The sequence below is a fragment of the Bombina bombina genome, unplaced genomic scaffold (genome assembly GCF_027579735.1).
Source record: "Bombina bombina isolate aBomBom1 unplaced genomic scaffold, aBomBom1.pri scaffold_666, whole genome shotgun sequence".
Classification (NCBI taxonomy): Eukaryota; Metazoa; Chordata; class Amphibia; order Anura; family Bombinatoridae; genus Bombina; species Bombina bombina.
In genome coordinates this window covers 100,025-122,501 of record NW_026511902.1, presented here as the reverse complement: position 1 = coordinate 122,501, position 22,477 = coordinate 100,025, and the positions used below count along the sequence as shown (strand labels likewise).

The following is a 22,477-nucleotide window of genomic DNA, read 5'->3' as shown; positions in this document are numbered from 1 at the left end:
CCCTACACTATTAACTACTAAGGTGCAAGCTCCCCACCAAAAATGAGCCATTAACCACCATGTACACTGATCGAATAACCCTTCAAACGCCAAACCCCCAGTGCAATTAACCAATTATGTGCCATGTACCCCCAACTGAAATTAACCCTTAAACTGGAAGTAGTCTAACATATTAACCCTTAAACAGCCAGAACCCCAGCACCATTAACCCATAAACCCTCAGAACCCCAAATTCAATAAACCATAAGCTAATTAACACCAACAGCACAAGATCCCCTTCACTCTGCACCTCTAGATGCTCTATCGCTTAACCCCTAACTCCCAGAGCCTCCTTTTCTATTAAAGGGACAGTATACACCAATTTTAATTTAACTGCATGCAATAGACACTAATATAAAGAATAATATGCACAGATACTGTTCTAAAAATCAGTGTAAAACCTTTTAAAAACTTACTTAGAAGCTCCCAATTTAACACTGTTAGTGAAATAAGCCTGGGACACCCACTGAAAGGTGCTGATAGCAGAACCTACCCCTCCCCTGCATTTAAATAGACCCATTATACAAACAGAAGCAGTCTAAAGTCAGTATACATCAGTATACATCTAAAACTGTGGGGCTTGGTAAAGAGACTGAAAATCAGCACAATGTTATTTAAAAATAAGCCAAACTATACAATTTATCAAAAACACACCCAGATTGGCTATATAAATGGATCATCTACAAAACATTTATGCAAAGAAAAACCTACGCCTAGATTACGGCGTTTTTTCCGGTGTTCTAGAGCGTCTTCAGCCTCTCTAGCCTCACCAGTCCTTATGTTAATAACATAGAAAAGGAGGCTCTGGGAGTTAGGGGTTAAGAGATAGAGGATCTAGAGGTGCAGAGTGAAGGGGATCTAGTGCTGTTGGTGTTAATTAGCTCATGGTTTAATGAATTTGGGGTTCTGAGGGTTTATGGGTTAATGGTGCTGGGGTTCTGGCTGTTTAAGGGTTAATATGTTAGACTACTTCCAGTTTAAGGGATAATTTCAGTTGGGGGTACATGGCACATAATTGGTTAATTGCACTGGGGGTTTGGCGTTTGAAGGGTTATTCGATCAGTGTACATGGTGGTTAATGGCTCATTTTTGGTGGGGAGCTTGCACCTTAGTAGTTAATAGTGTAGGGATACAGACTGCGTAGGGTGTTACTGTGATACAGATAGATGCAGTTTAGGGCATCAGCTATTGTTTAGGTGTCTTTTATTGGCTCTTACAGTGTTAAAATGATAACCTCTAACACATTTAGAAAATGTCATTTTAAAACTAGCGACGCGTTAATGCTGTTTTTAACCCCTGCAAAGGTGTTAGACACAAGATTAAAGTCCTGCTCAGGGCACACAGAGCACTGGAATCGTGACAATTTATCCTCAGAACCTACAATCAGCAGCGCTAGTCTCAGGGCTCAACTGTGAAACTAGCGCTTCTGATTGAATCAGCTGCAGTTTCTGCCACATAAATTAGTGCATCCCACAGTGACTCTGACTAACGACACAGTGACTGACGAACAACACAGTGAATGAAGGATTTAAAAAATATATATATATATTTTACAGCCAGCTGGCTAATTGTCGGGATTCTTACCAGGTTTGGAAGACCCGGTCTCCCCAGGCAATAAGTGTGCTGCGCTCTGTCTTGGCATCTCTACACGTGGGACGCTGAGACCTGTCTGCTTCAACTGCACCTACAATTTCCTAATCGCGCGTAGCCGCGCATCGCTGAAACTTAAAGGGCCAAAGCACTGATTACAGGAACTCCCACCTGGAGGACTCAGGTGTGGGAGTCCCTATATAAACCCAGCTAAACCTTCATTCTGCCTATTATTGCCTATTCAGTGTATTCTAGCTCATAAGACCAAGCATCTCTGCTATGATACCCGTGTATGCTTACCCTGTTCCTGAGACTTTGCATCTCTGCTGTGATACCTGCGTATGCTTACCTTGCTCCTGAAGCCAAGCATTTCTGCTGTGATACCTGCATATGCTTACCTTGCTCCTGAAGCCAAGCATATCTGCTGTGATACCGCCGTATGCCTACCTTGCTCCTAAAGCCAAGCATCTCTGCTGTGATACCTGCGTATGCTTACTTTGCTCCTGAAACTAATCATCTCTGCCGTGATTCCTGTATATGTCTATCTGCATCCTTAAAGCCGAATCCTTACCAACAGTACCCGCTAGGTAGTCTGTGCTTGTTGAAAGGCTTGTACCTATTATAACTTGGGCATTCTATTCCCTTTTCCCATACTCCAGAATATTGTTGTTTATAATTTTGCTTCAGTAAATTATTCACAAGAAAATACTTTCTTTGTCCTTTGTCTCTATTCCTGCATACCGAGTTCCACACAACTCCCTTCACCCTCACACTAATATACAGGATCTGGCAAACCTAGTAAATGAAAGCATATTATATGTTTTCAAGGAACAGTTATTACAGTGGTATTTTTTGTTTTCAAAAATATCAAGTATTTTGAAGGAGAAAAATGGCACTCTGACAGCAACAGTGACCTCTCTTGGTCACAGACATAAGCACAAGGCATTTTTTGTAAGGAAAATGCTAAGTGACTCTGACAATGAAAGTTTATTGGTCGCGGTCACGGTGAGTCACAAGGCATTTTTGATCAAGCTGAAATGCCAAGTGACTGACAGCGACAATGATCTTTGATGGTCATGGTCACGGTCAGAGTCACATGGCATTTTTGATCAAGCTGAAATGCCAAGTGACTATGACAGCAACATCAACAATGACCTTTGATGGTCGTGGTAACGGTCAGAATCACATGGCATTTTTGATCAAGCTGAAATGCCAAGTGACTATGACAGCAACAGCGACAATGACCTTTGATGGTCACGGTCAGAGTCACATGGCATTTTGATCAAGCTGAAATGCCAAGTGACTATGACAGCGACTAGGACCTTTAATTTGTCATAGGGTACGACACTGGTCGTTAAGGGGTTAAAGACACAGAAGTACCACTTGGGACTCAGAGAGACTTTCCAGTAGTTCTTTTTGCTCAGGCCCAGTAGTGCTCTGCAAGTCCTAAGAGGTATTTCTACTGTATGTTTAACCCCTAGTCTAGGGTCGATAGCAATTACATGTTGTAATGGATTAGAGCATGTCTTTATTTATTCTTTTAAAGGCACAGTCTACTCCAGAATTGTTAATGTTTAAAAAGATAGATAATCCCTTTATTACCCATTCCCCTGTTTTGCACAGCCAACATGGTTATATTAATATACTTTTTACCTCTGTGATTACCTTGTATCTAAGCCTTTGCAGACTGCCCCCTTATTTCAGTTCCTTTGACAGACTTGCATTTAGCCAATAAGCGCCCTCTAATTTGTAACTCCAAGGGCGTGGTCACAATGTTATCTGTATGGCACACGTGAACTAACGCCCTCTAGCTGTGAAAAACTGCCAAATGCATTGAAATAAGGGGCAGCCTTCAAGGGTTAGAAATTACCATATGTGCCTACCTAGGTTTAGCTTTCAACAAAGAATACCAAGAGAACAAAGCAAATTTGATGATAAATGTAAATTGGAAAGTTGTTTAAAATTCCATTCCCTGAGTTCCAGGGGAGGAGTCAAGGAAGAAGGTCACGTCAACTCTCTCTCTCTCTGACTTCCAGCAAGAGCCGTTGGCAGAGATTTCCCGTGCCTAATACCCTTGACCTTGGGTGGCTAGCTGAGCATATATCTTCGCTACCGGTGCCCCAGCAGTGTTTATCCATCGCACTGGGCTGCCATTGCAGCAACTTTATGGGACTTTTGTGACTGGGCTGCCATAGGGGGAAGCTAGGCTGAAGGAAAAGAATTAAAGCAATAACACCGCTGTAAGTGTCTTCTTTTCCCCCCCCTCCCACCGATGCTGCGAGAGGGGAGTGAACCACCGCCATAAATTATTATATGGAAAGATTGACCTAGAGGTGCGCTCACTGGTCATTTACTTCAACATTTACCCGGCGGAGAGGAACCAACATCGTGGGAGACTCAAGAACCTGTGGCCCCTGGTGGCTGGAGGCGGTCCCTGGTGACCGGGCTATCTACTCTCCCTCCCCCGCACAGTTGGTGTAGGTGAGGAGGTCGGTTCTGGCTCAGGGAGCCTTGGTCTTGCTGGATTAGCTGGTCAGCAGTTTAACGCCGGAGGCCCCGCGGGCTGGAGGTACCGTTTGCTCTTTTCAGGCAACTCCCCTCCCACCGAGGCTGCGTGAGGGGGGTCTTTGCCGCTGTCGGTTCAGAGCACAAGAAGGCGTTATTGGATCAAGTCCAGCAGCTTACCTGATTGATCTAATCTCCTGCAGGAGGTGTGTACGCTGAGCGGTCTTACCGGAGCCAAGCTGCAGAGGTTGCACCCGGCTTTTTGCAACATAAAAACTTTCCGGCGACCAGCGAATCCTCAGTATTGTGAGTATATGCATGACTTTCTAATTGCTGCTTGGCCCTTTACCATAATTTCACCGGAGTTGAGGAACTTTGCAAGACTTTAATAATAATCAGTAATGTTCCTGTTAACTCAGCACCTGTCCGGTTTGGAGTATACCCTTATAAGCTGGGCTAAATAGTACATATATGGTCCCCTGTCTACAGTTCCTTGTATCCTACTGGATTTAAATCTCAACTTCTGCTGCAACAGCTCTTTGAATACTTTTTTCTGCCTGCATGTTATGGTCAGTACTGAAAGTCAGGAGGAATAAGCTGACTTTATTTTTGTGTGGATTGAAGTCATACATATATCCTATCTGCCATCAACTTTGTATATTGTGAAGGTGAAAGCCTCCCTTACCACACAGAAAAAAGTTCTGAACGGTGTTTTGCTGAGCAATGCAAGTTGCTCCCTTTTGGTTATAAAATCTCTCTTTAATAGAAAGACTTCTAGATACTTTAATATAACCACAATAACAGAAACTCTGAACTGTTGCTGTTTCTCTCCCTCTGGGATGCTTAATATCCTGTTATCCACATAGGCATATAATACCTAGTAGCTGGTTTTCTCCCAATTTCACTGTGTCAATGTATTAATATGTATAGATCTTGTACTTAAGCTAAACCCTCTGTTCTTTTTGCTCTTGCTTTTGAATCGCAATTTACATGTTAATCATTTCTTTGTCTTGCACAGCTAAGGAGCAGGAGCTTTCTCCCTGCAATTTTGTATTAAGGGTTAAATAAGGGACTCTGCCTCGCGGATCACGCTGGGGTAACACCCAGGTTCTGAATTCACTATTTACTAATTAGCGTTCTGGTCAAATTAATAATTTCTCCCTGTTAGCCTCCATAACTGACTTATCCCACCACCTTGCACTTCACCCCCCCCCCCCTCACCTCTCACTCTCGGTTTTTCCTCCCCCTCCCCCCCCTTTTTTTTTTTTCTCTTTCCCACGTCACAATTAAGAGCACAATTTTGCACGACCTATTTCACGGCTTATTCCTTCACTCAGCTCACCCCCTTGGTGGTTCTAAGGGGGTCCTTCTTATCTTCTCCACTAGCAGAATTCACTTCGCTCACCACGTATTAACTGTCACTTAGGGCACCTGCACATGGATAAATTCCTTAACACGCAATCTAAAACCCCACCTTCAGCTATGGCGGCTCGACATAGAGACAGAAAAAATAAGACCACGCTAGAGACCTCTGTGGAGGTACATCCAGCGATCACTAATCCTCCACCCCCAAGCGAGGCGCTTGATACTCAAGCCTTGGTGGCAAGTATTATAGAAGCCCTGGCTCCCAAATTTGACAGTCTTAGGACTGAAATTAAGCAAGATATATCATTATTGACCAATGAATTTAGACAATTCTCATGCAGACTATCAGAGGCAGAGCAAAGGATCTCTGATCTTGAGGATCTCACATTAGCCCAAAACACTAAATTGGAAGCCTCCCTATCTATCTGGGTAAAAACACAAGACAAATTAGAAGAAAACCGCTCAAGGCGGAACAACATAAGAGTAATCGGGGTCCCAGAGGAAAGGCAGTTTGAGGACCTTAATAAATTTTTAACCATTACCTTACCACAGCTTTTACAAGTACCACAGTCTCAGCCACAGATTGTACTCGAGAGGGCACACAGGTTAGGATGGCCTTTAGTGGGTAAAGAAACCACTAAGCCTAGACCCATCATTGCTAGGGTCCTAAACTTCCAAGATAAAATTATGTTACTACAATTTTTTCGAAAAAAATCAACCCATCTATATTCAAGATTCAAAAATTATGTTGTTTCAAGACTTTTCAGCTGAAACAGCTGCAAAGAGGAGGAAACTAGCCCCTCTATGCACAAAATTAATTAACCAGGGGTTCCGCGCCACCCTAATCTACCCTGCTAGGCTCAAGATCTGGGTGGAAAATAAGGCACATTTCTTTGATTCTGTGGAAGAGGCAGATAACTTTTTGGCCCAGTTAGGCCCTACAGTTGTTATAGGTCCTACAGCTGCTAAGGAAAATTAGAACTGTAACACAAATTACAGATATTATGCATCTTGGCTTTTTACAGGTTTTTAAAGATGTATTTAGAAATTTATTGTCTTACTTTTTCTTCTTAATTGTTAAGGTATTGGAACAGTCCCATGGAAGGTTAGGGGCTGGCCCCTGGGCGTCAAGGGGTCAGGTGGGGCAAGGGTCACAAGACATGGATGTGTGGGGGGGGGGGGGAGCACTGGTTGGGCTCCTTCCCCTTCCCTTTTTTTTTTCTTTCTCTCTCTCCTCCTCCTTCCTGCGCTTTCCAAATTTAAATAAGCAATATGGCAGGTAGCTTCAAGTTGGTATCATGGAACATAGGAGGCATCACATCCCCGATCAAGCGGAAATTAATAATATCGCATCTGAGGAAACTCAATACAAGGATTGCCTTCCTTCAAGAAACACACTTAAAAATAGAGGAAGTACTAAAGCTTAAATGCGCATGGGTTAAGGAAGTCCTTGCCTCTCCCAGTGTAGGAAGGAAAGGTGGAGTAGCAATTTTATTAGGGAAAAAGTTGAATTATGAAATATTGGACATAAATACGGACACAGAGGGGAAATTCCTGATGGTCAAAATTAAACTAGCTAAAACTCTTTATACGCTTTGCAATATATATGCCCCGAATAGATATAACTACGAATTTTGGGAATCAATTCAAGCTAAAATTCTCTCTTATGCTGAAGGCTATATAATATTAGGTGGGGATTTCAACATGGCTCCGCATTACCCCTTGGATAGGTGTCGACAGAACCCTGCTGCGCCCAAAACAAAAAAAGATAATTTGGAAACTAAAATGTTTAAAAGGATCACTCGGAACCTTAGGATAAGAGATATATGGAGAGTTCAAAACCCGGATTGTAGTGAATTTACTTTTCTCTCCATGGCACATAAGACTCTGTCCAGGATAGATCTTTTCCTCTTAGATGAAAGACTCATGAAGCAAGGTGTAACCTCAGGCATACTGCCTATCTGCATATCCGATCATGCGCCCATATTTTTGGATTTTCAGCTTGGGGATTTCTCTTCGGATAGGCTTCGATTCCACTTTCCTAAATTCTTGGCCTCAGATTATAAATTTAAAAATTGGCTTAATCTCAAATTTGAGGAATATTCTCATTTTAATCATGAACATCTAAATCAATCAGCGCTCTTCTGGGAAACTGCCAAGGCAGTTCTTAGGGGAGAAATCCTCGCATACAGCATATCTAGGACTAAGAGCTATAAATTGCGAGAAAAGGAAGTGGTAAAGGCCGTTTCTAATGCGTATAATCTCTACTTATTACACAGGTCAGCAGAAACTTGGACAAGGTATTCACAAGCCAAGAAGGAAAGAGATACCTTCCTTATCCATAGGACCACACAGAAAGAATTAAAATTTCAGGCCAAGATGTACAGATACGGTAATAAATCAGGGAAACTCCTGGTTAAACTCATTAAAGGGGACAAAGGGTCATCCACGATTGATACTATTCAAAAAGGAGATAAAACAGTTACATCGTCGGAGGATATCTTAGGAGTTTTCACAGAATACTATCAAGAGCTATATTCTTTGAGGAAATCAAATGTTGATCAGAGGGAGGAATTCTGGGATAAAATTAGCCACCCAGTTTTAACCCCTGAGCTATCTGAAACCTTAAATTCTCCCATATCTGAATTAGAAGTCAGTAGAGCTATCCAGCAGCTTCCCCTAAATAAAGCCCCAGGTCCCGATGCCCTTCCAAATTAATTTTATAAAATTTTGTCCCCACGACTCGTCCCACATTTAACGAGGCTTTTTAATGACATTTATATTCAGGGCAAACCGGTATCCCCTTATTTTGCGGCTTCATACACTTCCCTTATACTAAAACAGGGGAAAGATCCGGATAAGAAAGAGTCTTACAGACCGATAGCTCTACTGAACATAGATTACAAATTACTGACTTCTATCCTAGCACAAAGATTGCAAGTGCTTCTTACTGGTATTATCAATAAGGACCAAGCAGGATTTTTGTCTAAGAGAAACTCTTCTGCAAAAATAAGGGAAGTCTTTGTCACTATTGATTACTTAAAAAATTCAGAGGAATGGGGCACCGGGGAGAGGGAGGGCATTTCTGACTCGGCTATTCTCGCAATCGATGCCGAAAAGGCATTTGATTCAGTTCATCTTGATCACCTCCTGTTCTCCCTTCGACAATTTGGTTTCAGAGGTAAGTTTCCTGAATTCATTGACAAATTATACGGCAAAGCCTCCACGAAATTAATAGTAAATGGCATGACTTCCGCAGAAATCGGCTTAAAGAGGGGAACAAGACAGGGGTGCCCTCTCTCTCCTCTCCTCTTCGACGTAGCTATTGAACCCCTAGCTATCCTAATTAGACAGCAACTGGAAGGTATCAAGGTTGGTAAAAAAGAGTTAAAAATTGCTTTGTACGCTGATGACATTCTGATCTATATAATGAACACCAAAGTGAATATACCTAAGCTTTTGGCAATTATTGACCAATTTGGGTCCTTTTCGGGATACAAGATAAACACCTCAAAGTCGGAGCTCCTCTAGATTAAACAAACTAAAGACTCACTCAAGAACTCACCCTTTAAAGAAGTGTCTCAGTCCTTTAAATACTTGGGCATGTCAATTTCCTCTAATCCTGACTCTTGGTATAGATTAAATATTCTTCCAGTCTTAAATAAAGTCAGAGATAGCCTGTTAAATTGGAAAAATCTTCCATTATCTATCTCGGGTCGTATTGCTATTTACAAAATGATTCTCCTCCCCAAAGTTCTCTATGTCCTTCAAAATATCCCATTAATGTTGAAAGCAAAAGACATTAGGTCACTTAATACGGCACTTAGAGGTTTTATTTGGCAGCATAAAAAACCCAGAATAGCCTTATCTAAACTATCGCTCCCCAGGAGGTATGGGGGCATGGCGCTCCCAGATCTCCGAACCTATAATTATGCTTTTCTTGCACGCATAGTTACCGATTGGATACACTCTAGTGACTATGTCACAAACAATGATTTAGATCAAAATGTCACCTATCCCTTCTATCCCGTAGCATTAATTCATTGTAATCACAGCTCTCTCCCAAGGGAGGTGAGAAAATTTAGATCTATCCCTAACCCGATTTATGCCTGGTGGCGGCTTTGCAAATGTATGGCGGTAGAAAACAGAGTGTCTAAATACATGCCATTAATGGGCAACCCCCAATTTCTAGCAGGGCTTCAGTCACCACTTTTTCGAAGATGGCATAATTCTGGTCTAGATAACATCCTTTGTCTCTTAGATAAAGAGAGGAAATGTGTTAAAACTTTTGAATCACTCAGAGTAGAATTTAATCTTCCCCAGAAAGATTTTTTTGCTTATCTCCAAGTAAGACACTTTGTAACAGAACTTACGCGGCAGTACAGATGGAATTGGACTTTGGGCAGGCTAGAAAATTGGCTGGTGCTAGTGAAGAATGGTTGTATGTCAATCTCCACAGTATACCAAAGCCTTATCTCAATTAATGGTTCCCTTAATTTGGAAAAGATATCTTCCAAATGGCGGGTAGTGATTCCCCATGGTAACCTTGACCCGGCTCTCATTCAACAGTCTATTTCCATGGTCACGCAAGCCACGCTCTCTTCTTCATGGAGAGAAGCACACATCAAACTATTGTTTATGACATATTATACCCCAGACAAAGGTATTAGATATCGAAATCCTCACTTCAACAAATGCCCCAAGTGTTTGCTTCCCTCAGCAAATCTGGCGCATATGATCTGGGACTGCCCAAGGATAAGACAGACCTGGCAAAGATTAGAGTATTGGATTAATAATTCCTTGGGTGTTTCCCCTCTGGTCCTATCATTAAAATATATAGGGGGGTAGTTATCAAGCCGTCAACCTCAAATACGCTGGAATTCCGCAGAGTATTTGTGGCGAGGCTGAATCGCCTTAGTTATCAAAGGCTAAAGACCGGCAAAAGTAGAATTTTGTGACGTAAACTTAGATCCGCCGGACTCAGTCCGACACAGATCGATTCTTACGTCACTCCAGATGTTCCGCACACAAGTGCGGCACAATCTGACTACTTTTGCTAGTTATCAAAAAACTAGCAGGTACGCTCGGCACTTTTACGGCCCAGCGTACCTGGTTTTCAAACCGCCACCCTGGAGGCGGCGGATCCCATAGGAATCAATGGGAGTCTGACCATAGCGAAAGTACAAGTTCGCTGCTGCCAGATATCCCATTGATTCCTATGGGAGCTGTCTACACCTAACACCCTAACACGTACCCCGAGTCTAAACACCACTAATCTGCCCCCCTACACCGCCGCAACTAAATAAAGTTATTCCCACCTAAACCGCCGCTCCCGGAGCCCACCGCAAGCTACTCTATACATATTAACCCCTAAACCGCCGCTCCCGGAGCCCACCGCAACTATAATATATGTATTAACCGCCTAAACCGCCGCTGCCGGAGCCCACCGCCACCTACATTATACCTAGTAACCCCTACCCTGCCCCCCCTATACCGCCGCCCTCTATAATAAAGTTATTAACCCCTATCCTGCCCCCCCTATACCGTCGCCACCTATAATAAAGTTATTAACCCCTATCCTGCCCCCCACTACACCGCCGCCACTGTAATAAATTTATTAACCCCTAAACCTAAGTCTAACACTAACCCTAACACCCCCTAACTTAAATATTAATTAAATAAATCTAAATAATATTTCTATTATGAACTAAATTAATCCTATTTAAAACTAAATACTTACCTTTAAAATAAACCCTAATATAGCTACAATATAAATAATAATTATATTGTAGCTATCTTAGGATTTATTTTTATTTTACAAGCAAATTTCAATTTATTTTAACTAGGTACAATAGTTATTAAATAGTTATTAACTATTTAATAGCTTACCTAGCTAAAATAAAGAGAAATTAACCTGTAAAATAAAAACTAACCTAAGTTACAATTACACCTAACACTACACTATACTTAAATAAATTATTCCTATTTAAAACTAAATACTTACCTGTAAAATAAACCCTAAGATAGCTACAATGTAATTAATAATTACATTGTAGCTATTTTAGGATTTATATTTATTTTACAGGTAACTTTGTATTTATTTTAGCTAACACTACACTATCATTAAATTAACTAAATAAATTAACTACAAATAACTACAATTAAATACAATTACATAAACTAACTAAAGTACAAAAAATAAAAAACATAAGTTACAAACATTTAAAAAATATTACAACAATTTTAAGCTAATTACACCTAATCTAAGCCCCCTAATAAAATAACAAAGCCCCCCAAAATAAAAACATTCCCTACCCTATTCTACATTTAAAAAGTTCAAAGCTCTTTTACCTTACCAGCCCTTAAAAGGGCCTTTTGTGGGGCATGCCCCAAAGAAAACTGCTCTTTTGCCTGTAAAAGAAAAATACAACCCCCCCCACATTAAAACCCACCACCCACATACCCCTAATCTAACCCAAACCCCCCTTAAAATAACCTAACACTAATCCCCTGAAGATCATCCTACCTTGAGTCGTCTTCACTCAGCCGAGCCACCGATGGAACTGAAGAGGAAATCCGGAGCGCCAGAAGTGATCCTCCAAGGGGCGCTGAAGAAATCTTCCATCCGATGAAGTGATCCTCCAAGCGGCGCTGAAGAAGTCTTCCATCCGGCCGATGTCATCTTCCAAGCGGCGCTGAAGATCATCTTCCATCCGGGCGATGTCATCTTCCAAGCGGGGTCTTCAATCTTTTTGCTTCAGGATCGATCTTCATCCCGCCGATGCGGAACATCCTTCTTCCCCGACGGACTAACGACGAATGAAGGCTCCTTTAAGGGACGTCATCCAAGATGGCGTCCCTTCAATTCCGATTGGCTGATAGGATTCTATCAGCCAATCGGAATTAAGGTAGGAAAAATCTGATTGGCTGATTGAATCAGCCAATCAGATTGAGATCGCATTCTATTGGCGTTTAAAAGTTAGAGTCAGGATGTTATGCTTTATTATTCTGGAGGTTAGAGGAAGCCAGTGAAGGGACTGGCAGAGAGGTGCAGCAGATGAGGAGAGACGTGTAAGGAAGATCAGCCTGGCAGAGGCATTTATTTTAGATTGGCAGCTAGGGAGACCGGAGAAGATGGAGTTGCAATAGTCAAGGCGGGAAATGATTAGAGAGTGAATTAAATTCTTAGTTGTGTCTTGTGTGAGGAAGTGGCGAAATTTGGAGAGGTTTTTGAGGTGGAGGCAGCAAGACATTGGGCATGCAGGGTTGGATAATGATGTTATTATCAACTGAGAAAGTTGGGGAAGGGGTTGGGATTTTGGAATGGGGGGATAAGGAGCTCAGTTTTTGAGAGAGTTAGCTTAAGGTATTAAGAGGACATTCAGGATGAAATATTAGAAAGACAGTGACACAAGTTAGTAAGAAAGGGGATAGGTCTGGTGCAGAGATGTAGATGCAGGTATCATCAGCATACAAATGGTATTGAAACCAATGGGACTGTATTAAGGAACCTATGGATGATGTATAAATTGAGAAGAGAATGGAACCATGGACAGAACCTTGCGGTACCCCAACAGAAAGTGGTAAAGGGTCAGAGAAGGTTAAACTAAAGGTCCAGTTAGACAGGTAAAAGGAGAACCACGAGAGAGCTGTGTCACAGATGCAGAAAAATTGGAGGGTTTGAAACAAGAGAGTGTGGTCAACTGTGTCAAAGGCTGCAAACAGATAAAGAAGGATTAAAGAGACAGTCAACACCAGAATTTTTATTGTTTAAAAATATAGATAATCCCTTTATTACCCATTCCCTAGTTTTGCATAACAAACACGGTTATATTAATATACTTGTTACCTCTGTAATTACCTTGTATCTAAGCCTCTGCAGACTGCTCCCTTATTTCAGTTATTTTGATAGACTTGCATTTTAGCCAATCAGTGCTGACTCCTAGGTAACTCCATGTGCATGAGCACAATGTTATCTATATGACACACATGAATTAATGCCCTCTAGTGGTGAAAAACTGTCAAAATGCATTGAGATTAGAGGTGGCCTTTAAGGTCTAAGAAATTAGCATATGAACCACCTAGGTTTAGATTTCAACTAAGAATACCAAGAGAACAAAGCAAAATGGGTGATAAAAGTGAATTGGAAAGTTTATTTTGGACTTGAATGTCCCTTTAATAAAGAAAAGTGGCCTTTTAGATTTTGCTGTAATTAGGTAATTAGTAACCTTAAAGGGACACTGAACCCAAATTTTTTATTTCATGATTCAGATAGAGCATGCAATTTTAAGCAACTTTCTCATTTACTCCTATTATTATTTTTTCTTTGTTCTCTTGCTATTTGTATTTGAAAAATAAGGCATTTAAGCTATTTTTGGGGTGCAGAACCATGGACATCACTTGTTTATTGGTGAGTGAATGTATCCACCAATCGGCAAGAACAATCCAGGTTTGGTTGTTCACCAAAAATGGGCCGGTATCTAAACTTACATTCTTGCATTTCAAATAAAGATACCAAGAGAATTAAGAAAATTTGATAATAGAAGTAAATTAGAAAGTTGCTTAAAATTGCATGCTCTATCTGAATCACAAAAGAAAAAAAATGGGTTCAGTGTCCCTTTAATTATTGCAGTTTCTGTAGAGAGTTGTGAGCGAAATTCAGATTGCAATAGATCAAGGGGGGAGTTTAATGTGAGGAAATGTGATAAATGTGTATGTACAAGACTTTCCAGAAGTTTTGAGGCGAGGGGGAGTAGGGAAATAGGGTGGTAGTTGGATGGAGATGATGGATCAAGAGAAGATTTTTTGAGGATAGGCGTGATTAGTGCATGTTTAAGGCATGAGGGAGAAATTAAAGGGGACAGGTAGTGAGGTGAGAGGAGGATATAAGGGCAGAAACTTCTTCCTCAGTAGCAGCAAAAAAAAAAACTTTGCGGGTTTTGGACAACAGTTATTGGTTGAGGTGGTTGGAGACTAGTAGTGTGTTGGGAGATGATTTAGTTTCTGATGAAATCTATTTTGTTGGTGAAGTGTTTGGCAAAATCTGAAGTTGAGAGAGAAGTGGAAATAGGAGGTGGGAGGATAAAGGTGTTAAAAGTGGAGAACAGACGTTTTGGGTTTGAAGAAAGAGTAGAGATAAGAGTAGAGAAGTAGTCCTGCTTGGAGAGGGTTAAGGGCAGAATAGTAGGAGTTAAAGATAAATTAGTAATAAAGGACGCCACCTGAACAACAGGATTTTCTCCAATGTCGCTCAGCAGTGCAGGAACATCTACGTTTGTAGTGTGTCAGAGGAGTATATGCCAGGGCTGAGGATGAGTATGTGACTTTTTGGCTATGGTAGGAGGTGCCAGTGGTGACCAGTAAGAGATGAGGGAGGGATTTGAGCTGTTTTGGAGGGATCAGGTAGATATTGGGGTGGGAAGGTAATCTCTACTCTACAGCTAAAATTAATTGTACACGCTACCTTATTAACCTCTTCGCTACCTGGAATTTTATAAGTGTGGTGCACAGCTGCAATTAACCACTTTCTAATTGCTAAAAACAATGGCAAAGCCATGCATCTCAGCTGTTTCTGAACAAAGGGGGCTCTAGAGAAGCTTTTACAACCATTTGTCTTATGACTGCTCAGCAGTGCTGTAGTTGTGTGTAAATAATTTCAGTGAGAATTTAACAAATTGTGAAAAAAAATATTTTTTAATCTCATTTGGCTGCCAAGTAGTGGCATGAGATAAACCAAAAAGGGCCTAGGTCATTACCTTGGGTTGTCTACTAAAAATATATATAGTGTAGATAGGTAAATAAAACAAGTCTCTATTTCTGTTAAGTTTTTCTCTACAATTCCAGGTTGACACTGGTGGAAAAAAAAGGCAACTATAAAACCTAGATGCTGCTGTTTTTTTGTCGATATGTTTTTGACATAGAACAAGAATATAAATGATATTCAAAATTTCAAATGAACCTTTTTGGCAGGAAGGAAAATAGAATCATGAGGTAACCGCTTTAAAACAGTCATTTTAAACCAGCAGGCAAAATTGTGGGCGTGTCCACAGTGGCCCTGCCTCTCGCTGATGCACAACCCTGAAACTCCAATCAAGGAACACCTGAAAAACGGAACTTGTCTCTGGCGCCATAGGAAACAATAAGCGCAAAACTAGCCAACCAGCGGCTGCTCCATTTTGAGTGGCACATTTAGCACCTAATACTAGGCCTTTCTCATTTTTAAAGGGTGTTTCTTGCGGCCTGGTGTTTAGTCTCGGCACAAGATGGCTGCGTTGTCTTCGGTTGCAGGGATGCGAGGCTCGGACTATGAAAACGGTTTGAGAAGCGGTGCCGAGACCAGCGATGTGGGTCAAGAAGCGGGGGGTGACGATCCGATGGGTCACGATCTGGACTTAGAGCTTTTGGGACCGGGCAGGCGGAGCCGAGGTAGTGCCGCTATCCGAAGGTTGGCTGCGAGGAGATCTGGGGTACGGGGCACTCCTGGAGGCGCGGGGTCTGGAGGTCTCGAGGAGTTGGAAGAAGAGGAGCTAGAAGAGGAGGATCCCGGGGAGATCGGCGGAGTTCCTGTGATCGAGGACCCGGTAAGCACCTGGATGCAGTGAGATTATTGCCTGTGACGGTAATATTGAGGAGGCACGTGAGCTAACACGCAGTGTACCAGAAGCCTTCAGAAATGGCTGAATTTGCTTTTAGATTGTTCGCTGTCTCAGGGTTCTATGGGGTCGTTAGTTTTGGTGCATCAATGAATATGTAGCGTCGTGGTCCCGAAGCTGTGGATAGCGGACCATTGTGTAGGGTTATAAATATTTGCCAGCTCAAACAAAGAGGGTCTCTTCACCCCCCCCCCCCGAAGTCAATATTATATAAAGTAATACAGCAATTGTATCTCCAATATTACAGAACAATGATTGCTGTAGTTTGGATGATTCAGCTACCCCGTAAAGAAACAGCCTACTCCAAAAATGTTGTTTAAAAAGATTATCACTTTTACCCATTCCCCAGTTTTGCACAGCCATACTTTTAACCTCTTCAGTACCTTGTATCTAAACCTCTTTTGACAGCACCCCTGATCATATGGCTATGTCATATCTGTTGACTTGCATTTTAGCCAATTAGTGCATTGTCATGCACAACTCCACTGGAGAGAGCAGTCTTATCTATGTGGCTCAGATATGAAAAGCTAATAAAATGCATGTGTCAAGAGGCTGTCTGCAGTGGCTTAGAAACAGGCATACATTTAGAGTTTTAAATGTTTTATAAACTGTAAATATAACAAAGTTGGTTATGTAAAGCTAGGGAATGGGTAGTAAAGACGTTATCTATCTTTTTAAACAATAATTTAGGTGTTGACTTTTCCTTTAAAGTGATGGTAAACGTTATGTTTTAAAATCGGGGGCCAGAATCTGTGATATTTTAGAGGGACTTTAATTGATCACTTCTAATAAAGATGCGCTGTAACTTACATTTTAATACCGCATGCTCTGACTGCACACTTCAAAACAAATGTATTTCTGTGAGCTAAAGGGTTTGAACTGTTCACCAATCAGTGTACAGCTAGAGGGCAAATTAGATAACAGTTCAAACTGCAAGCTCACAAAATGAGTTTTGGAAGTGGGCAACCTGTGGAGTATTTGAATGGAACGGCTAGATTAAAAAGTACATTACAGCGCATCTTCATTAGAAGTGATCAATTAAAGTCCCTCCAAAATCACGTAGATTAAGGACCTGATTTTAAAAGTTTGTAAAGTTTACCATCACTTTAACACTGACAACTAAGGGCTAGATTTATTATAGCTGTGGCGTACAGGGGCGCGTATATGCGCCCCTGTACGCCTCAGCTCGCCTGTGCGGGGTGAATTTACCCGCAGGTATTTGGCATGGCACACGAGCGCAATTTTGTGCTCGCGTGCAATCCCGCCCCCTGCCCGCGCACAGCCAATCATGTGCGGGCAGGAGCTGTCAATCTCCTCGGTCGTACTCGACCGAGGAGATTGAATTTCGCCAGTTTAGAGGTGGCGAATAGCTTAGGGAAGCAGCGGTCTAGTGACCGCTGCTTGATAAATCACGGCGAGCAAGTTCTTGCGAGAACTTGCTGCCGTAGGGGCTTGGTAAATCTACCCCTAAATATGCAAGAGTGATTGCGATATTTAGGCTGCTTTTGGTGTCCTAGAACAGCACCAGTTTTCTGAGTTTAAAAAGGGGTTCTCTTGGCTCTTCCTTTAGGCAATGCCAGTGTAATGTAATTTTAGGATTCTTCAAATTGTAGGAGCCATGGTCCCTAGAATGTCACACTGGGTGTGTGTGTGTATGTATATATATGTCTGGCCCCTACAACTAAAATATATCAACCCTGACCTAACCTGGTCTTCAGCATCCAAGATTACGACTTCTGGTAGCTCTGTATTAAATTAATAGCATAATGCAGCAATAAGATTGCCTCAGTGAAAGAGTTTTTTATCATTGTACATAGGGATGCACTGAAATGAAAATTCTAGACCGAAATCAAAAATTCAGGATGCCCTTGGCCGAAAACCGAAAATGACTTTTTCCCCCAAATGATTTTAAAACCGTTTTTCCGAAATTTCGGTGCATCCCTAATTGTACAAATGCTTTTCGGTTATTTTTTATAGCTTCTGCAAGGGTTAAACATGGTCACACTTGGGAGCCATAGTGCATTGGTGCTGTTGAGTAGGAACTGACTAGTGAGCCTTTTAGGAGCAGAATACACACATAGATGCCATGTCCTGCAAAGCAGTGTCTCAACTCTAGTTCTTAAATACCTCCTGACAGGCCAGATTTTCATGATTTCTTATAAGGCTATAATAGCTGGAACAATCACATGCTCTGTTTATCAAACCTGTCCTCAGGCCTCCCCAACAGGCCAGGTTTTTAAGATTACCTTGGATGAAAGCAGGTCAAATAACCATGTTTACTAATCCAGCTGATTATTTCACCTGTTATCAACGCTACAAGGTCTGCTCGTGACCAGCAGTGCACTGAGGTGCCATGGTGAACTTTTACTGTATTTAACCCCTTTGCAGGGGTTAAACACACAGAGCAGGGTAGATAGAGCATGTAGTTTTCTGGCTGTAGTGGCATGCTTTTTTTTTTTTTTTTTTTTTTTTTTTTAATTTATTTTTTTAAGTGTGTAAGGGGGGTGGGATGTCAAGTTGTTTAACTCCTTCCTTTAAATGGGTATACAATTACATTGTGGAAAAAACCCCAGGTCTTAAGGACCCTAGTGACATAATGGTACGTCCATCCTTTTTAGCCAACTGAGGCAGTGTCCATGGTCAATCAGGGCCAGTCATGTGTTCGTGTAGGAAGACTATTGGGAATTGAATGGGGGCCCGGTGTAAAGCTCTCCCAAAGCCTTTATGTCCTTTTCATTCATTTCAAGTTACAGCTACCTTCTTGCTGCATTTTAGTGCAAATGTAAGTGCAGCCATTGGGACTACAGGAGCATTTTTACTGTTAAGGGTTATCTAGTGGTATAATACAGCTTTTCTGGAAAGCAGGTTTGGCTGGGGATGTGATGTCTGGTTGGTTCCACTGGAAATCTGACAGTCACCATTAGAGTGGTCTGGGTGAGAATGGCCCTTGAGTTGTGAGTACTTTGACTGTTCCCAGCAGGCCCTTCCTTGGACTCATCCCAGCGTCTAGGATCCAGCAGGTCAGATTGGCAGGGAGGCCTATATCGGGGAAGGTCTACTAGAGTTGCAACACAGCAGGCCAGAAAGCTGAACATGAGTGATAAAAGCTCTCAGTAGCATCCCCGAACACTCTGTGTGTCTGTCTCATCATGCTTGTGTCTACCAATAGAGCAGTGGAGACTTCACTTTTAAAAATGTTTTTAAAGGGCAGTCAGAGTTTCGTACAGAAAGAAACGATGTACCTGGAACGAACAGCTCGTTAGCTAGTTTTATGGCAAGTTAGCCTTATGGTGCTTTTCACAAAGGGTAACTTTCCTGAAGTGTATATTCTGATAAAATAGGTAGGTAGTGTCCAGCACACGGAAATCCCAAAGAGGAGAGTAAATCATGAGCTACTGCCAAGCTCATAAACGGTACCAATAACCTGTGTACCAGTCCCCAAATTATCTAAACTTATGAGAACATATATACTAAAAATATGTGGAACATTTTTCACACATATATTATAAATTAACGTTATGCACAGAATGTCGCCTTGATGCGCATTTTGCCTCAGCTTCTTCAAAAGGCCTTTTAAAGAAGCTGAAGCGAAATGCACATCAAGGTGACATTACTCTGTGCCTAACTTTAATTTATAATATGTGTGAAATATGTTCCGTATATATGTTCTCGTGTGTTATTAGATAACTCGGGCACTGGAATAGACTGGTATACAGGTTATTGGTACCATACTGGGGGTCATACCCCTTAGATTTCACTGCATACTATTACTTTAATCAGGTCATTTGCTAGTGGCTTATGGCTATTTACTAGATGTTGTTTGTCAGTCAGCTGTGTGAAATATGTTCTACAGTGACTAAGTATTAACTTGATATGTCGTAATAAGTTCTGTTTCATTTACCTAGTACTTTCTATTAGGGATGCACAGATACCGATACTAGTATCGGTACCGATACCAAGTATTTGCATGAGTACTTGTACTCGTGCAAATGCACCGATACTTCCACTTCCTACCCATATGCTATCTTGTGGAGTTTTTTCAAACTGCATGTTCCCATTTAATTTTAAACTGGAGAGGAGTCTAAACTAAAAATAGTAGTAAAATTGTTTACTACTGTTCTGCCAATACAAATTGTTATTTGTATTATTGTAGGAGAGATCACTGTACCTCGTTCAGACAAACCCCTGAAGTACTGGGCAGTTAATAAACAGGTTTCCAGCTCTGGCTAAAATGGCCCAAAAATATCTTTCTGCCCCATGCAGTAGTGAGGAAAGTGAAAGACTGTTCAACTTAGAGTCAAACCTCCATACAAATGTCAGATTGATGTTATATAACAGCCCTACAACCCAATTGTATCACCCCTTTAAATTTAATATTTTATTGTAATATTTTTTATTTATAAACCTGTTCAGTGAACTTTTTTATTTCATAATGTCTTTTGAATTAGTCCTTTTATAATTATAAAGAAGGAATCTTAAATAATTAGTCTGTATTGTGTTTGGTATGTCACATGACATAAAAAAAGTATCGGCGAGTATTTGAAAACAAGTATCGGTACTTGTACTCAGCCATAAAAAAATGGTATCGGTGCAACCCTACTTTCTATACAGTTATAATCTTGATCCAGCCTCCTCTTAGATATATTTTTGGGGTGCTCCTCACCTCTTATACTAGTATCCTTATTAGACTTAAAGGGACACTGAACCCACATTTTTTTTCTTTTGTGATTCAGATAGAGCATGCAATTGTAAGCAACTTTCTAATTTACTGATTATCAAATTGTCTTCACTCTCTTGGTATCTTTATTTGATATGCAAGAATGTAAGTTTAGATGCCGGCCCATTTTTGGTGAACAACCTGGGTTGTCCTTGCTGATTGGTGGATAAATTCATCCAACAATAAAAAAGTGCTATCCAGAGTTCTGAACCAAAAAAACAATTACCTTTTTCAAATGAAGATAGCAGAGAACAAAGAAAAATTGATAATAGGAGTGAATTAGAAAGTTGCTTAAAATTGCATGCTCTATCGAAATCACAAAAGAAAAATATTGGTTTCAGTGTCCCTTTAACGTTATACACTGTATATGTTTTTGTTCTTTTATTTTTATCTCCTCATTGAGGGGCCCCAAGGCAGAACATAGAGTGGTCTGAGATGTCATCGCAGAAAGAACAGGAACTGTTAGCACTTTAACTTTTCAGTGCTGCTCCACATTAGGCTGTTCTTTTTAAACAGAGCTGTTCTCTAGCTCATAAAGTGTAACATTCATATGCATGAATAGGAACTAACTTATCTATCTTGGTTATATTTTTTTCTGGTTAGTTCCTATTCATGCATATGAATGTTACACTTTATGAGCTTGTCATATATTTGCTCTTTTTATAATTATCGTACTATGTATGATTATGCATATTTAGGTTCTTGACTGTTAAAATGGTATTTGTCCCTACTCATGATGGTCTGTTATATGAACAGGTCAGGAACCATTTGGGGCTGGTATGAACAAGGTCAGTGTGTGTTCAGTGTGGTGGAGCTATATCCCTCTAAGAACATTGGGCAAGGAGTCAATATCTGATTTCCCCATCACCCTAAGGGGGATCTCCCCAGGGTTGTAATTCAAATGCATACAGAAAGAAAAACGCTCTACCAGCTCAGTAGCTTGTTCTATGGCGAGTTGCCACCCAGGAGCAACCTCTTTTAGCCCAATTGTGCTTTTCACAAAGTAGAACTTTCCTAAAGTATATTTCTGATCCCACCTAACAAGGTCAGACCAGCCCCAAATTGCCAGGTGGTAACTGGGACAGAATAAGCCACTGAGCTGTTTGTTCCTGGCAGGATACTGATCTTTCTATATGTATTTGTAGTCAGAGGGCCTGGTGCTGATAAGCTGGATAATAGTCCCACAATTGTCTGCAAGTTACTAAAATGTTTGTTTTGGGTGCTTTACTCATTAAAGTGACACTCAAGTCAAAATTAAACTTGTAGTATTCAGATAGAGCATGCAATTTTAAACAACTTTCAAATCTACTTCCATTAAAAAAAAAAAGGTGCAGTCTTTTTTTTTTTTTTTATATTTAAACTTTTTTGAGTCACCAGTTCCTACTGAACATGTGCAAGAATTCACAGAATAAGCGTATATGCATTTGTGATTGGCTGATGGCTGTCACATGGTACAGGAGCAGTGGAAATAGACCACTTTTTAAAATTGTCAGAAAAAAAATCTACTATTCATTTGAAGTTCAGACCTAAGTGCTATTCCATTGTCTTACCTTGCATGTGTTGATTATGCAAATCTACTGTGTTGACTGGTCCTTTAATCTTTTTCATG

At 41.0% G+C, this 22,477-nt stretch overlaps 1 protein-coding gene across 2 annotated transcripts in view; it reads left to right on the top strand.

Annotated features, from left to right (window-relative positions):
* The window catches only part of LOC128644000 (apoptosis regulator R1), a 108,703-nt gene that overhangs the window by 81,008 nt on the left and 5,218 nt on the right, over positions 1-22,477 (top strand). The window contains exon 1 of one of the 2 annotated variants that reach the window (XM_053696765.1): positions 15,637-16,079. The exons of the other annotated variant lie outside the window; for it this stretch is intronic. Coding sequence (XP_053552740.1) covers positions 15,762-16,079 — 318 coding nt within the window. The 5' untranslated portion in view covers positions 15,637-15,761. Of the gene's footprint in view, positions 1-15,636; positions 16,080-22,477 lie in introns of those variants that run through there. 2 annotated transcript variants of the gene reach the window in all.